The 16,625-nt window shown below is 39.3% G+C and overlaps 1 protein-coding gene across 3 annotated transcripts in view; it reads left to right on the forward strand.

The window, feature by feature from the left end:
- The first annotated feature begins 1,441 nt into the window (after positions 1 to 1,441).
- Positions 1,442 to 16,625, forward strand: part of LOC139370657 (E3 ubiquitin-protein ligase Itchy-like) — a 58,964-nt gene continuing 43,780 nt past the window's right edge. For 2 of the 3 annotated variants that reach the window (XR_011627161.1, XM_071110263.1), the window contains exons 1-3: positions 1,442 to 1,589; positions 11,208 to 11,276; positions 11,741 to 11,882. Coding sequence is in view for 1 of the 3 variants with exons in the window: in XM_071110263.1 (XP_070966364.1) it covers positions 11,252 to 11,276; positions 11,741 to 11,882 (167 nt within the window). In the remaining 2 variants the exon portion in view is untranslated. Of the gene's footprint in view, positions 1,590 to 11,207; positions 11,277 to 11,533; positions 11,883 to 16,625 lie in introns of those variants that run through there. The other variant, XR_011627160.1, reaches the window with a different exon arrangement.

The raw sequence follows: 16,625 nt of genomic DNA on the forward strand, positions 1-16,625 counted from the left end.
TCCCAAGTGTAACTCTGTTGTTGTTTTTGTCGTGTAACGGATGTGAAACGGCTAGTTTAGTTAGCGGTGGTGTTAGCGGCTAAATAGCGTTTCAATCGGTGACGTCACTTGCTCTGAGACCTTGAAGTAGTAGTTCCCCTTGCTCTGTAAGGGCCGCAGCTTTTGTGGAGCGATGGGTAAGGATGCTTGTTTTTTATTGTGTTACTATTTCCTTTTTTATTTAGCAAATATTTGTCTTACTTTTTAACTCTGCATTTTGGGAATGGGCTCGAAAGTAAGCATTTCACCATAATGCACACAGCACATTTTTGTGAACAAAGTGCTCTGTGAACAGAACAACATCAACTGATGTGAACTCCGTGACAGCTCTGGTTGTCCTGCTTCGCATGCCATTCTCTACTCTCATCTGAGATGCAGAATAAAGCTACTACCGGAAGTGACTTTTTCGGAGCAGATTATGAGAATTTACACAGCAGGTTAGGTGAATGAGGTTAAGGTTAGGAAAAGGGTTAGGGTCTGCTAAAATTCTCTTCTAATCTGCTACGAAAAGTCACTTCCGGCTGTAGCTGTATGTAAAATCTGACACCCAATTTGCATAAGGAACGACACCTCACATTTTCTGGCCTATCCAGACAAAGGATCAAATACCCCTGTTTGTGAACATGGCAGCTCTGCTTAAAATACAACATATGGGACGGGAGACTAGCAATGGCAGCAAACGCAGTCTCATCTCGCTGTAATATTCTCTGGTGGATTTAGAGCTTTCAACATAAAAAAATACAAAATAATTTTGTAGTATTGAAACAAGATCACCTTCTCTTGGTCACAGAGAGACAAAATCAACTTGTCCTTAGAGCTGAAGTTTGTAACGAGTCAGCAGGCATTTGAATGGCGGAGAACACTGGGCAGAAAATGCTCTGTCATCAGTTACAATTTGTACTGTAACTAAGTATGATCATATTTATTTGAAAGTTATAAGAAATGTGATTTGATTGTTACTATATTTAGAAAGCATTTCAATCATTTAAACCCCTATTCCCCCACTTTTGTTGAATAGGAAGAATTATATGATTTTTGTATTTTTACATTTTAATCATATTTGTACTGTGTACTTGACCTTGTGTCCTAAAAATGACTACACCTCAGCAATGTATAACTAACTATGTTTGATAAATAGATAACATAACTATGAGATTGTAATATTTCTGGTAGTATAAGCATTACTAGGTTTTGTTTATGGCCCTCTCATTATAACGAATTACAGTGCTTTTGGGTATGTCTATGTAGGCGGAAGTCAGGTTGTGTTTGTTTTTTATTTTTGTCCGTCTTTATTAAACTGTGATTGACTACACACTCCTCCAGTACAGTAGGTGGTGGCATGCACCTCTAGTGTTTGTTTGCTAACCGCCGTAATACCATTTACGAAGAAGTGAATGGGCTTGTGCAAACCTGGTGGAAACCGTGCCAAGGGCTGTGAGCGCTACCTGTCAGACATCTTTCTAGTTTTTCTGAGAAATCGTTTACCGTCCACATATGCCTTGGTGGGCGTGAGGGGACATTACAGAAACATTTGCTACTAACCGTCACGGGTAAGACATAATCCAATCGTTTTTATGGAAGAATTGTACATTTTCAAAGATATCCGTAGCTAGTTATTTAGCTTAGGCTAGCTAGCTAACGTTAGCTAGCTATCTCACCTGTGTGACAGCAAAATTCAAAGCTAGCAAACCTGTGCAAAACTTCGCGACACATGCTACTGACTAAGTAGCTAGTTAATCATTAAGATGGCTAACTATAATCTAGTGTTTGTTATTATGTATGTTGTGAAGCTAATATGTAATGATAGCTAACTACTAGAGTTGTTGTTGTTAGCTGTTAGTAACTAGCTAGCTTTTTTGGCCTGCTTTCAACCAGACAGAGCGACCAGGGATTGTTATTGTAATCTCCGTTTTGCTTTTCGCTTGACATTTTCCTATTTTATTGCTCATATTCCATGTAGCAGTAGGCTATACATTGTTGTATCGGTACCCTGTTGAATTAGAAATGATTAAAATGGTATCTACAGGGCAGCTAATTTAGCTAGCAAACATACAGTAGATAATTTAGTTATCTAACGTGGTTAGGTCTACATGGTTGTATTTTCCTAACACTAAAACGTGGATTAGTTTGTTAGCTAATTTAGCCGTATATCCCCCCCACACAAACTAAAATATGAAGCAATACTAATAACGTTAGTTACTACGCGTTTGTCTTTCTACCATAACTAGCTAGCTAGTTAATTATGTAAGATCGGATTTGCGTTTTGTAGTGAGAGAACGTTATATTTTAATACAAAAATATTATTATTATTTAACCTTTAGTTATGGAAGGGGGTTTTGTGGCAACTTCTGACCTTGACATACTTAATGTCACTAGCCTGTGGAAGTTAGGAAACCAAGGGACGAGTCAATGTTTGCCTTCAACCCAGACAGAAATGTGTGAGCCAGGTCACAGTAACTAAAGAAATGAGGCGAGGGGAACAATAGGCCAGCATCCTTTATTTTTTTGACTGCCTTGTTTCCTCGGAAGCCCATTGCCACTACCAACATTTGTTTAAAAGGTTGATGTAAAAGGTCAAATTCACATCTTGAAATTATGACCAAGTATTTCAAAATGTTGACTTGCTTATCTAGAAATGTTCTGATACTAAATAGACATTTTGAGATGCGCAAGTCAATCCATCTAAATACATTGCAGAGATCAGCACAGCAGGGCCGCTGGCAAACATCTGGCGAGCTGGCATTTGCCCCAACAAATATTGACACAAACGCGTTGAAAAGGGGACAAAGTACTGTTGTTTAGACTGATTTGCCTCGTGATTTGTGAACTTGTGCACAATTAATCTGTGCTTCAGCCTGATCAACTGTAGCCTACTGATAACAACCACAGCTGCAGGTAGCCTAGAGATGCCTATGCGCTCTGATCCCTTTTGGCCAGGGGAAGCGAAGCGGTAACGTCATGTATTTATAGCCTAAGCTATGGATTTATAGCCTAAAATAGGCCTATTTATTTGTGTTAAGATAAATGTTAATGTGATCAAATTTGGTTTATATTCAAACTTCAGGTGGCAAGGCTACCTGTTATCAATCACATTATTGACTGGAATTAATAAACACAGTAGTGATGACCTACTGTGTGAGTACATTTTTAATTGGAAATGCAAAGGCCTACACGATGCAACCCAGCATAAAGTAAGCTCAGCCCTGTTAGTTCTATTGTCCAATCTGGCCCCATCATAGCCCATATAAAACCATTTTACAGCTGGTTTATTACAATGTTCTACTCTACAACTAGGGTTCTCCCCACTCTGGGACCTTGTCGTGCATCACCACATAATGTTACAAATGAAAAACCATGTATAAGTATGGTCTACTATCTCAACATTTCAACTTAGTATCTCAACATTTTGAGTTGTGTGTCTCTAAATTGTGAGTTAGTATCCTCATTTAATATTTTCTTGGGGTGGTGGGAATGGGCTTCCATACTGTGGGACCCATTGTCATTCCAAAACATGTTATTAAACAGATATGAACATTTAGGCAAAAACATTTTGTTTCTATTGATTTGGGTGTACTTTATTCAGTCAGACTTAAGACCCATGCACAGTACTGAGACAGCCTTGGTGAAAATTGCAAATGACCTGCTCATGGCTGCAGATTCAGGATCATCTTGATTTTTCTGGAGCTCAGTGCTGCTTTTGATACAGTAAATCACACCATTCTACTGCAGTGCCTCAGAGAGCACACTGCCATCTGTGGGACTGCCCTAAACTGGTTCACCTACCTCTCTAACTGCAAGCAGGATGTCACCCTCTGTGATACAAGTTCAGAGGAGTCCACCATAATCTGTTGGGTCCTACAAGGGTTGGCGCTAGCACCCATTCTCTTCCTAGTCTACATGCTCCCACTTGTCCAGATCTTCAGACAGCACAGTGCCCATTTCCACTGCTATGCAGATGTCGCTCAAGTGTACCTTTAAACAAATCCTGTCTGGAAGAGGTAAAATCTTGGTTGCAGAATTACTTCCTTCAACTCAACAGCAGCAAGACAGAGGCAATTCTGATACTCACCCCCCAGCAGATCAACAACTCCTGCAGCATCTGTCTTGCGATAGAGGCCACATCATTCCCATCTCCTCAGTCATAAACTTGATTGGGAAATTCGACCCTGCTCTCTCCTACAATACCCACATTAGTCACATTTGTAAAATGGCATTCTTTCATCTGAAGGAACATTTCCCGCCTAAAACCCTCTCACCATTTCTGATCAAGAAAAGCTTATCCATGCATTTGCTTTCTCTAGAATTGATTATGTGAACACAGTACTTGGGGGCCTGCCTGCAAATTCAATTAATAAATTACAGCTCATCCAAAACAATGCTGGAAAACCAAAAAGTCTACCCCCATCTCCCCCATCCATGCTGGCCTCCATTGGCTGTCCCTCACTGAATTGCCTTTCAAATTCACTTCGTCGTCTACAAAGCCTTAAATAGCACCGTACCTGCATACTTGTCAGATCTACTCTCACCCTATAAACCTCCATGCACACTACGTTCAGGCCATGCCAAACTGCTCCATACCAATATGACCTGGCTCTGCACAATGGGGTTCTGTGCCTTTTCCTCCCAAGCACCGTGCCTTTGGCGCTCCAATCCTGACAGTCTCAGGGCTGCTCAAAGCTATTGGGGCTTTTAAAGCAGTCTTTAAAGGTCATGGACAGTCAAAATCATGTTTTTCATGAAGTTGGAGGATATTTGAAGAAAACCAGATCAAATTATGATGAAAAATGTCTGCTTCTACATTAATAATGTTTGATCAGAAAGTTACTGGTCCCCTCCAGTGTCAAACACTTTGATTCATTATTAAGGGGAAGAGGTGAAATCACCTTAACTCTCATTTTATTACGCCAATGGTAACATGATATTTATTATCTTACCTAATTTAAGTACTGCCTTGTAACCAACATTGGAGAAGGTGTTTTTGTAGAGGGCCATGGTTCATATAGCTAAATGACTACTGTACTCTACTCTGGTGCCAACATTTGACTGTAGGATGTCAGCAAATATAATGAAGTTTACCCTATTAATCTATTATTATAGGGTAATAGTGAAGACATCAAAACTATGAAATAACACATGGAATCATGAAGTAACCAAAAGTGTTAAGTCAAAATATATTTTAGATTCTTCAAATAGCCACCCTTTGCCTTGATGACAGCTTTACACACTTGACATTCTCTCAACCTGCTTAACCTGGAATGCTTTTCCAACTGTCTTGGAGTTCCCACATATGCTGAGCACTTGTTGGCTGCTTTTCCTTCACTCTGTGGTCCAACTCATCCCAAACCTTCTCAATTTGGTTGAGGTCAGGTGATTGTGGAGGCCAGGTCATCTGATGCAACACTCCAGCACTCTCCTTCTTGGAAAGGCTATTTGACCACAGCCTGGAGGTGTGTTGGGTCATTGTCCTGTTGAAAAATTATAGTCCAACTAAGCGCAAACCAGATGGAATGGACTATCGCTGCAGAATGCTGTCATAGCCATGCTGGTTAAGTGTGCCTTGAATTCTAATAAATCACAGACAGCAAAGCACCATCACACACCTCCTCCACGCTTCACTGTGGGAACCACACATGCAAAGATCATCCGTTGACCTACTCTGCGTCTCACAAAGACACGTCGGTTGGAACCAAAAATATATACAATTTGGATTAATCAAACCAAAGTACAGATTTCTACCGGTCTAATGTCCATTGCTTGTGTTTCTTGGCCCAAGCAAGTCTCTTCTTCTTATTGGTGTCCTTTAGTAGTGTTTTCTTTGCAGCAATTCGACCATGAAGACCTGATTCACGCAGTCTCCTCTGAACAATTGATGTTGATGTGTCTGTTACTTGAACTCTGAAGCATTTATTTGGGCTGCAATTTCTGAGGCTGGTAACTCTAATGAACTTATCCTCTTCAGCAGAGGTAACTCTGGATCTTCCTTTCCTGTGGCGGTCCTCATGAGACCCCGTTTCATCATAGCGCTGGATGTTTTTAGTTTATTTGTTTAACTAGGCAAGTCATTACAATTTTTGTGACTGCACTTGAAGTTCTTGAAATTTTCTGGATTGACTGACCTTCATGTCTTAAAGTAATGATGGTCTGTCATTTCTCTTTGCTTATTTGAGCTGTTCTTCCGTAATATTGACTTAACCTCTCTAGGGTATGTGGGACGCTAGTGTCCCATCTGGCCAACATCCAGTGAGATTGCAGAGCGCCAAATTCAATTACAGAAATGCTCATGATAAAAATTCAGAAAACAAAACATATTTGACATAGGTTTAAAGATGAACTTCTTGTTAAACCAACCACAGTGTCATATTTATAAAATGCTTTTCGGCAAAAGCATACCTAGCCCAGAACATACCTAGCCCGGAACATACCTAGCCCAGAACATAGCCCAGTTGACAAATTATTACAAACAGTAACCAGCCAAGCAGAAGCGTTACAAAACTCAGAAATAGAGATAAAATTAATCCCTTACCTTTGATGATCTTCATATGGTGTTAATCAGAAGACATTCATTTACTCAATAAATGTTCCTTTTGTTCGATGAAGTCTCTTTATATCCAAAAACCTCAGTTTTGTTAGCGAGTTTTCTTCAGTAATCCACAGGCTCAAACTTAGTCAAAACAATCAGACAAAAAAAATCCTAATTGTATCCGTAAAGTTCATAGAAACATGTAAAACGATGTTTATATTCAATCCTAAGGTTTTGTTTTTTTTGCCTAAATGATCTATAATATTTCAACCGGACAATAACGTCGTCAATATAAAAGGTAAACAAGAAATGCCCATGCGCCTGAAAACTTTGGGTCCACTCGTTCAGACTGGTCTTACGACCTCATTTATAAGAATACAAGTCTGAAACGATTTCTAAAGACTGTTGACATCTAGTGGGAAGGCATAGGAACTGCAAATGGAGTCCTATGTCAATGGATACTGTAATGGCATTGAATAGAAAACTACAAAACCAAAAAAAAAACTACTTCCTGAATGGATTTTTCTCAGGTTTTCGCCTGCTAAGTCAGTCCTGTTATATTCACAGACACTATTTTAACAGTTTTGGAAACTTTAGAGTGTTTTCTATCCAAATTTGCCAGTTATATGCATATCTTCTGGGCCCGAGTAGCAGGCCGTTAAAATTGGGCATGCTTTTCATCCAAAATTCTGAATGCTGCCCCCTACCCTAGAGAGGTTTTAACCCTATTTTGTAAAATACCATCTTCTGTATACCACCCCTACCTTGTCACAACACATCTGATTGGCTCGAAGCCATTAAGAAGAAAAGAAATTCCACAAATTAACTTTTAACAAGGCACACCTGTTAATTGAAATGCATTCCAGGTAACTACCTCATGAAGTTGATTGAGTGTCAAGAGTGTGCAAAGCTGTCATCAAGGCAAAGGGTGGCTACTTTGAAGAATCTCAAATATAATATTTTGATTTAACACTTTTGGTTACTACATGATTCAATTTGTATTATTTCATAGCTTTGATGTCTAAACTATTATTCTACAGTGTAGAAAATAGTAAAAATAAAGAAAAACCCTTGAATGAGTAGGTGTCCAAACTTTTGACTGGTACTGTACATGCATACGGAATGCTACAGTAGAAACGACAACACAATGCACAGAAGATAAGGCCCTTTGATAGGAACGCACACATCCTACGTTATTAGTTGTAAGGAAAACAACCATGAAGGCAATGCAGACACCAGCCAGAAAATATGCCAGGGGGGAAAAGTTTGTGCAAGACCTGTTTTGACTAGAGATGCACAAATGTCTTCATACTTAATCTGGGGAAACACTGGGGAAGTGCTTGAACTCTCGCTGAAGAGTTTGTCAGGCTCAATAAAGCCTCAAACATAATTTGTCCAGTGAAATGGGCTACTAATGTGAATTAATGAGTAGGGGCAACACACCTTCATTGAAACTTGTTAGAAAATCATTTGAAATTGACTAGTTGAAACAGCCTATATATAAATAGCTTGAGGGCAGTGTGGGTTAACTGTCCTGTTGCGTAACAATCACATTTTGGAACAGTGAGTGAGACCATTCTGACATCGCGCACATAAAAAAAACTAATGTTTGGATGACCGTTAGAGATATTTGGATCTCATGCGTGAAAAGGTTAAGCACACTGTGATTAAATAATTAAAACACACAAATGACTCAAGGGAGACAGAAATCAAGATAACTTGTTCCCGAACCGCCACCTCCCGCTGCTGCTGGCCTTCACAGATTCTGCTATTACGGTCCCGAAGTTGCCGGTAATAGGCTACACCAGTGGTCAGCAACCTTTTTTTCCATTTGGAGTGCCAATTTATCATAACTGACATGCAGATCGGTAGAAATGTTATGGTTTTCAGAGTGGTTATCGAAAGAGAGACACCTGGAAATATTGTTCAAATAGGCTACATTGAAGAACTACTGTAATTCTCAATGGATGTAAAAACAGACTTAATTTACTTGCTATTTGAGGTGGAGAAAAATTACTTTGAGAAGCTCCACAGCTCATTAGTGGTGGTGAGTTAAGAGAATCAGAAATACTATCAGCTCCCCAGATGGGCACATTTTATAAGCCTACATTTGCAAGCAGGCCAGGTAGCCTAAGCCTACTTATATGCATAATCAGGTGCGCGTCCTTACTCAACATTGACAGGAGCGTTTCAAACAAAAGACAATAAATTGACAACTCATTGCCTAAATGGAATGAAATAAACTTGTTTCTCACAAGTGTAGCCTAGGTTGTGCGCTCTGCAAACAATGCGTCCACTCTGACAATGAGAAGAGTAAAAGACTGAAATAATAATAATATATTGATTGCATTAACAGAAATTATGGTAACCAAACATACATAATTCTGGGAATTAAGGGTGAATGTACTACTGGTGTGCCATCCCCGCGACGTCTGCAATGGATTAGTCTGCTGAGACAGGCGACAATCAAGATGTTTTTTTTTATGCAACGGCTCGACTAAAAAAATATATATATCGGTCGACCAACAGTCTATAAACCAAACAATCGACCAGTTGACTAAATGGGGTCAGCCTTAGACATTAATAAGGGATCATAGCTTTCACCTGGTCAGTCTGTCATGAAAGGAACAGGTGTTCCTAATGTCTTGTACACTCAGTTTGTTTGTATAAATATTTATTTATTTAAAACAATATATATTTGTTGCACTTTGATATTATTCTTGTAATATGAAAAATGCGCTTTACAAGTGTAATAAATTATTAGTGCAATATCCTATACATTTTCTCCTTGGTTTTTCCTGCAATTTGCAGTTACTGCATTGATGATTAGCAGATGTAGGATTTTTTTTTTGACTGCTCCATCCTGCTTCATCATACCAAAGCTTTTATCCCAATCAAAAAGAACTGTCCTAAACTAATATGTTTGTTTCCCCCAGCACTGATTTATTTTCAATGGCGTGGACTGTGCCATTGGCATATTATTATACATTAATTTTTAACTTGTTGGCAGATTTGAATGTATACACTGGCCTTACGTAGGTACGCCGTGCATATAGCCAATCCTAGACAACAAGGCCCCGTTGAATACTTATAACTTTAGGCTAAATCTTACAATTCTCTTGGAAAGTCGCATACAAATGCGTTTTCATAGCTTGTTATCGAAGGAACAGGTTTCCTAAACCTAAATTAAATCGACTTGATTTAATTGTATTGGGTCTGCTTTGGATACAACTCTGCTCACATTAGTGAGTCAGACATGAGATGTTGGCATGCTAGGTAGGATATTTCTTAGCAAAATTAGGCTATGTAGATGCAGTGCATTCGGAAAGTATTCAGATCCCTTGACGTTTTCCCAATTTTGTTACGTTACAGCCTTATTCTAAAATGGATTAAATACATTTTTACCCTCAATCTACAAACAATACCCCATAATGACGAAGCAAAAACTGTTTTTAGGTATTTTTGCAAATATGGCACCATCCCTACGGTGTAGCATGGTGGTGGCAGCATCATGCTGTGAGGATGTTTGTCAGCAGCAGGGACTGGGAGACTATTCAGGATGGAAGGAAAGATGAAAGGAACAAAGTAGAGAGAGATCCTTGAAGAAAACCTGCTCCAGAGCACTCAGGACCTCAGACTGGGGGTGAAGATTCACCCTCCAACAAAACAAGTCTTTGAATGTCCTTTGGGACAAGTCTTGAATGTCCTTGAGTGGCCCAGCCAGAGCCTGAACTTGAACCCAATCGAACATCTCTGAAAATAGCTGTACAGTGGTGCTCCCCATCCAACCTGACAGAGCTTGAGAGGATCTAGAGAGGAAAATGGGAGAAACTCCCCAAATAAAGGTGTGCCAAGCTTGTAGTGTCATATCCAAGAAGACTCAAGGCTGTAATGGCTGCCAAAGGTGCTTCAACAAAGTACTGAGTAAAGGGTCTGAATCCTTATGTAAATGTCATATTTCCGCTTTTAACATTTTTTATAAATATACATTTGCAAAAATGTCTCACCCTGTTTTTGCTTTGTCATTATGGGGTATTGTGTGTAGATTGTTGAGGGGGAAAAACTATTTTAATCCGTTTTAGAATAAGTCCGACTGCACTGTAGGTCTAAATCTAAGATATAATGAAATCTATAAACCCAAAAGTCAGATTAAATTATTATTTTTTTTAACAAGGACCCACAGTCTGTAACTGTCACCTATGAGCCGCTAGGCCAAACGGTTATCTGAGGACACCAATCAGGGCCTAAAACTATCGGTGATTCATGATGTACTAGTTTGCGTAATCTGGTAATCCAGGAGGGATTTAACTTTTCCTATCCTTCTGATGTAGCTGTGACCACCAATGTCACGGCTCTATGGTAGAACAGGAACATGGTAGTTGGGATTGCCTAGCCTATTAGTATGCCAAGGTAGGCTATGTGGCTACTTTTTACTCTCTGTACAACAAAATGCTCAATGTTAGCATTTCATTGCCTTGTTTAGTTTAAGTCTCCATAGGTTTGTTATAGGCCTAAGTATAGTAGTATATTTAAACGTTCCGTTGACTGCAGTGGGATAATCCCTTGTGTAAACCAGAACACCTGTAATATAGACGAGTGTCTTGTTTTCTAATGTTTACATTTGATGTCACGTTTGCTTTCTCTGCAGAGCCTGTCGTAACCGAAGTGGGCTTCAGTGTTAATGGCTGAACCATGAAGGCCCAACTTCAAGTTACTGGTGAGTTTTGACCTTTTGTTACACCCTAACTTGTAGCCCTGAGTAGCTAATAGTAAAGTGATGGTATGTTTTTATTTTTTTCAGTAGGCATTTAATATCGTTTTGTGGATAGAATGGAAATAAGAATCAGCCGCTGACACCCGAGGAGGCAGAAGACACCTTTGAATGGGACTGGGCAGTGCTTATTCTCTATAGGCCTAGCTGATGGCACAGGCTCTGATCAAGTACTTATAGTGTATAGAATAATTTTATGAGGGAACTTTGCTTTTCAGTGGTTCAAAAAAATATAAATAACATGGTAGGATATTGGCAGACCCCAAAACAAGTCTATTGGTTAGGCCTAAGTGAATGTAGTTCTCGCATTTCAAGGTTTATTTCAATATCTCACTTCAGTGCTGATGAGCATTTACTACACTTTTGCTTACCATGCTATTTGTGTGTTTTATGTCCTCTTTTGCACACAGTGCTGTCGGCCAAACTGAAGGAGAACAAAAAGAACTGGTTTGGCCCCAGTCCGTACGTGGAGGTGGCTGTGGACGGCCAGTCGAAGAAGACCGAGAAATGCAACAATACACACAACCCCAAATGGAAGCAGTCACTGACAGTGTAACTACAGCAATAATTATTTGCATTAAAATTTAAATGTATATTCATTTAGCATACAGTGGTTCTTCCTTATAAAGTTACGAGCTTATGCTGCGACTGTTAGTGGTAGATGGTGGCATTCTGTCATTGCACCACACTATCACAATGGGGAGTTAAAACGCTAATCAAAATATCGTTATTTTTTTAAACAAGACATAGAAAGTTGATTGTAATTTCAGTAAAAAACTAAAATAATTAAGGAACTTGTCTGTCGGGCCTGCATTAAAAACCAAAGTAGTTTAACTTCTTATGGCTGCAGGGGCAGTATTGAGTCGATTGGATGAAAAGGTGCCCATTGTAAACGGCCAGCTCCTCAGTTGCTAATATATGCATATTATTGTTAGTATTGGATAGAAAACACTCTGAAGTTTCCAAAACTATCAAAATATTGTCTGTGAGTATAACAGAACTGATATTGCAGGCGAAACCCTGAGGAATATCAAACCAGGAAGTGGCTTCTATTTTGAAATCTCCCATGTTCCATAGCCTCCCTTTGCTCCATTTAAAGGGATATCAACCAGATTCCTTTTCCTATCGCTTCCTCAAGGTGTTAACAGTCTTCAGACATAGTTTCAGGCTTTTATTTTGAAAAATGAGCCGGAACGATAACATCGCGTCAAGTGTTCGCAGGAGTTTTGCTGACGCAACAGAGTTTGGGCAGACATTGCCGTTCCCTCTCCTACTGAACAAGACATTTGCGGTTGATATATTATCGATTATATATTTTAAAAACAACCTCAGGATTGATTATAAAAAACGGTTGACATGTTTCTGTGGACATTACGGAAACTATTTGGAATTTGTCTGCGTTGTCATGACCGCTCTTTTCTGTGGATTTCTGAACATAAAGCGCCAAACAAACGGAGGTATTTTGGATATAAAAATCATCTTTATGGAACAAAAGGAACATTTATTGTGTAACTGGGAGTCTTGTGAGTGAAAACATCCAAAGATCATCAAGGATAAACGATTAATTTGATAGCTTTTCTGATTTTCGTGACCGAGCTGCTTGATGCTAAGTGTACTTAATGTGGCGCTATGCTATTCAGCAATTGTTAGATGACAATTATCCCGTTAACGGGATTCCAGCCATAACAAGTTAAAGAAAATTGTGATAAATAAAAATATATACCAGTGTTGTGTCTTTGCTATGCCGGATTAAGTGATATGACTTGCTATTCTAATAAAATAATTTCTCTGTAATCATGTAAATGTAATTAACTAGAATGTCGGGGCACCACAAAAGAATGTTTGAGCTGTTATCTTCCGAATAAACTCTTAAAGACCTGGTAATCTTTTACATCAATAGCAGTCAATTATTAATCGTCACCTTATTCAGTCTCATCTGAACATCGTAAACTCTTGGTTATCTTCACTAACCCTGGCTAACAAGTTGAATCAGCAATACAACATTTGGTTTATTTATTTACTAATACCTAAACAATCACACAGAACGACATATACACAAGATGGGTCATACATTGATTGCTAATTTTCATTAAAGAAAATGTCCCTAGCGGACGGAACAGATTTGACGGCTGGTTACATAAAAAAAGGGGGTTGGGGTTCGAATGAAAGCGCGGGAAGACTGAGGAACAAATCATTTGGTCTCTGATTGGACCTTGTGAAGCTATGCTATCGTAAATACAGAATCTTATGCATTCTAAATAACCGCCCATTTGGAAAAGGAAAATGCAAGAAATATTTACTCTGAGCTGTGCTTCAATAGGTTGGTCATAGATGGAAGGCCATGTTACCCAACAGAGATCTCCCTTGTCCATTGAAGAATATGTCTTGTGGCAGAACGGATACGCTGTAGTACCGTCGTCGTGTGGTAGAACAGATACTTTGTCCGTCCTTTCCTAGCCCACGTTTACATCTGGTGCTGCTAACTCAACGGCTAGGAGGTATCACTTATTTTGTGAATAAGAGTTCAACGTTTAAACTAAATTGCCATACTTTGAGCTCCCGCTGAAGTTGGCTTAGTTCTGTAATTTGATATTAGCCCTTTTAATGTATGGACCGTCGTCCTCGGGAACACAAATGTTACATTTTCGTAAAGGGCTTATGTAGTAGGGAGAGAAGGGAGTGTTTCATAGTTCACATCCAATGTCGGCTCACACGGGCGGGGCCACTGAGTTGAGCCTAGTTCACTTATGAAAACCAATTCTCTCATTTAGAAGCTAAAATTATATTTCATCTGTTCACAAATAGTTTCATATTTAAACATTTAAATTGCACAACAGTTCCATGTGAATGTGAAAACTATAATGTGTAGACTTTCCAAGATACAGTTCATGTCATCCTATCATCAATAATAATGTCTCAGATGACAACTGATCTGATATCATTTTCTTTAAGTACCAACGCATATTTTCAACTAGTTGGATTACCGAAATATGGTTATGTTCACCACCCTTTTGATGTTACCCGACTCTCTATGTTAACAAAGGGCTTTCCAAGAGTCACTCTCTATGTTTGAGAGAGTGGAAAGGGGGAAAGGTATTTATGGGGGTCGTAAATCTCACCAACAGGCCAATGTCATGACACCAGTTTAATTTAAGGACCAAAAAATTGACAGCTGTGCCATATAGATTGCAAACTAGTTGGGAAGAGATTATTATTATTATTATTTATTTTTTTTATGTACCGATTCCATGGCACATGGTTTATTAATTGACACGCAATTTTCCATTTATTATAACCTACTGCAGGCCCAAAACCTATGGGTTTAATCTTCTGAACTAATGATTATATTGAAGATAGAAGCCACCGCTTAATGAGTTCTGAGAGCCGATCTGTTATCCAACTATTATTATTATTATTATTATTGAATTACAGAGCATGGGGACTGGTCTTGATAAATCAATCGGATTTCTATTTTGGAATATAAGGATTATTTTGCTCTTCACTTGCAGTCACCTAGTAGCTTAGGCCTACAGTACTCTCGACCTATCTCGTTGTAAAGCGCCATATTTTCTTAACTGAAACCTTTTAATTAAATCGCTTAAGCCGTGATTGTAAAATGAATCGGCTGATGCATTGGTTCAGAGCCAGGAGAGTCACGGAGAGTCACCTGTGAGCTCTGGAATGCCACCTCTTTTTTTTGTGTGTGATTTATTACAAAATGGTCATTTAATAGCCCGGCTACTGTAGGTGTGAACCCCCCCCCCCCCCCAAACTTGCAATATATTCCATGTTTATTTCAACTACATTTTAGTTGCACCACGGGTAAAACCTAGCTGAGATGATCAATGTACTTGTTGCATTATTGTATCGTAATTTTCTTAAGCCAAAACGTCTTATTGGGCATCACCAGTTCATCTTTCCTTGTAGGCTTGGCAGAGTAGAGATGTTATACTGTAGGCCTACCGTAGGCGACATGAGTCTCACTAATGTTGAATAATGTGCTGTTAAAAGTGTTGTAGGTATTTTATTTATTTTTATTTAACATTTTACTTTACTACATAAAGGTCTACTTACTCTGCTGGTGTCTTGACCTAGTTTATGCCCTCATTTGCAATGCAAATCCAGGCGGAAATGTGTTTTGGGCCATTGTCTGCATTTGGTCCATGCCTGGGCCTGCTGCACACAAAGTTCTTTGTTTGTCAGACAAATCATTGCGTCGAAACTACAGAACAAAACAAGAGAACACGCATGTTTACTGTTCTGGGGAGAAAAAAATATATAAAATCTCTTCAACTGTCTTCTGACTGTGATTAGAGCGATGTTGATTGCCTTTGCCGGGGCTCATCGTCTTCAACCATCATTGAGTTTATCTTACTGAGTCCACCAAATAAATGCATTGTTTTCTAACCACATCTGGATGGATCCATAACGAATTACTATGGGAATAAATATCACTGAATGACAGAAATATTGGAATAAATTGGGCTAATGAAGGCAACATTGTTTCTTACTGGAACACCCAAAGTCATCCAATTGTTATAATAGGATTTGAAGAAAGGTCAGGGAGGTGACAATGAACCTGATGATCACTCTGACATACCTCCAGAGTTCCTCTGTGGAGATGGGTGAACCTTCCAGAAAGACAACCATCTCTGCAGCACAAATCAAGCCTTTATGGTAGCGTGGCCAGACGGAAGCCACTCCTCAGTAAAAGGCACATGACAGCTTGTAGTTTGCCAAAATGCACCTAAAAACAAGATTCTGTTGTCTGATGAAACCAAGATTTAACTCTTTGGCCTGAATGCCAAGCGTCATATCTGGAGGAAACCTGGCATCATCCCTATGGTGAAGCATGGTGACAAAATCGTGGTGGCAGCATCCTGCTGTGGGGATGATCCTGCCAGATCCTTGATGAAAATCTGCTCCAGAGCACTCAGGACCTAAGACTGGGGCGAAGGTTCACCTTCCAGCAGGACAAAGACCCAAAGTCTGGCCCAGCCAGAGCTCGGACTTGAACCCGATCAAACATCTCTGGAGAGACCTGAAAATAGCTGTGCAGCAAGTTTCCCCATTCAACCTGACCAGATCTTGAGGGGATCTGCATAGGAAAATGGGAGAAACTCCCCAAATACAGGTGTGCCAAGCTTGTAGCGTCATACCCAAAAAGACTTGAGGCTGTAATCGCTGCTGAAGGTGCTTCAACAAAGTACTGAGTAAAGGGTCTGATTACTTATGTAAATGTGATTTCAGTTTTTTTATTTGTAATACATTTTAAACATTTCAAAAAAACTTTTT

This window comes from Oncorhynchus clarkii, chromosome 17 (assembly GCF_045791955.1).
Source record: "Oncorhynchus clarkii lewisi isolate Uvic-CL-2024 chromosome 17, UVic_Ocla_1.0, whole genome shotgun sequence".
NCBI lineage: Eukaryota > Metazoa > Chordata > Actinopteri > Salmoniformes > Salmonidae > Oncorhynchus > Oncorhynchus clarkii.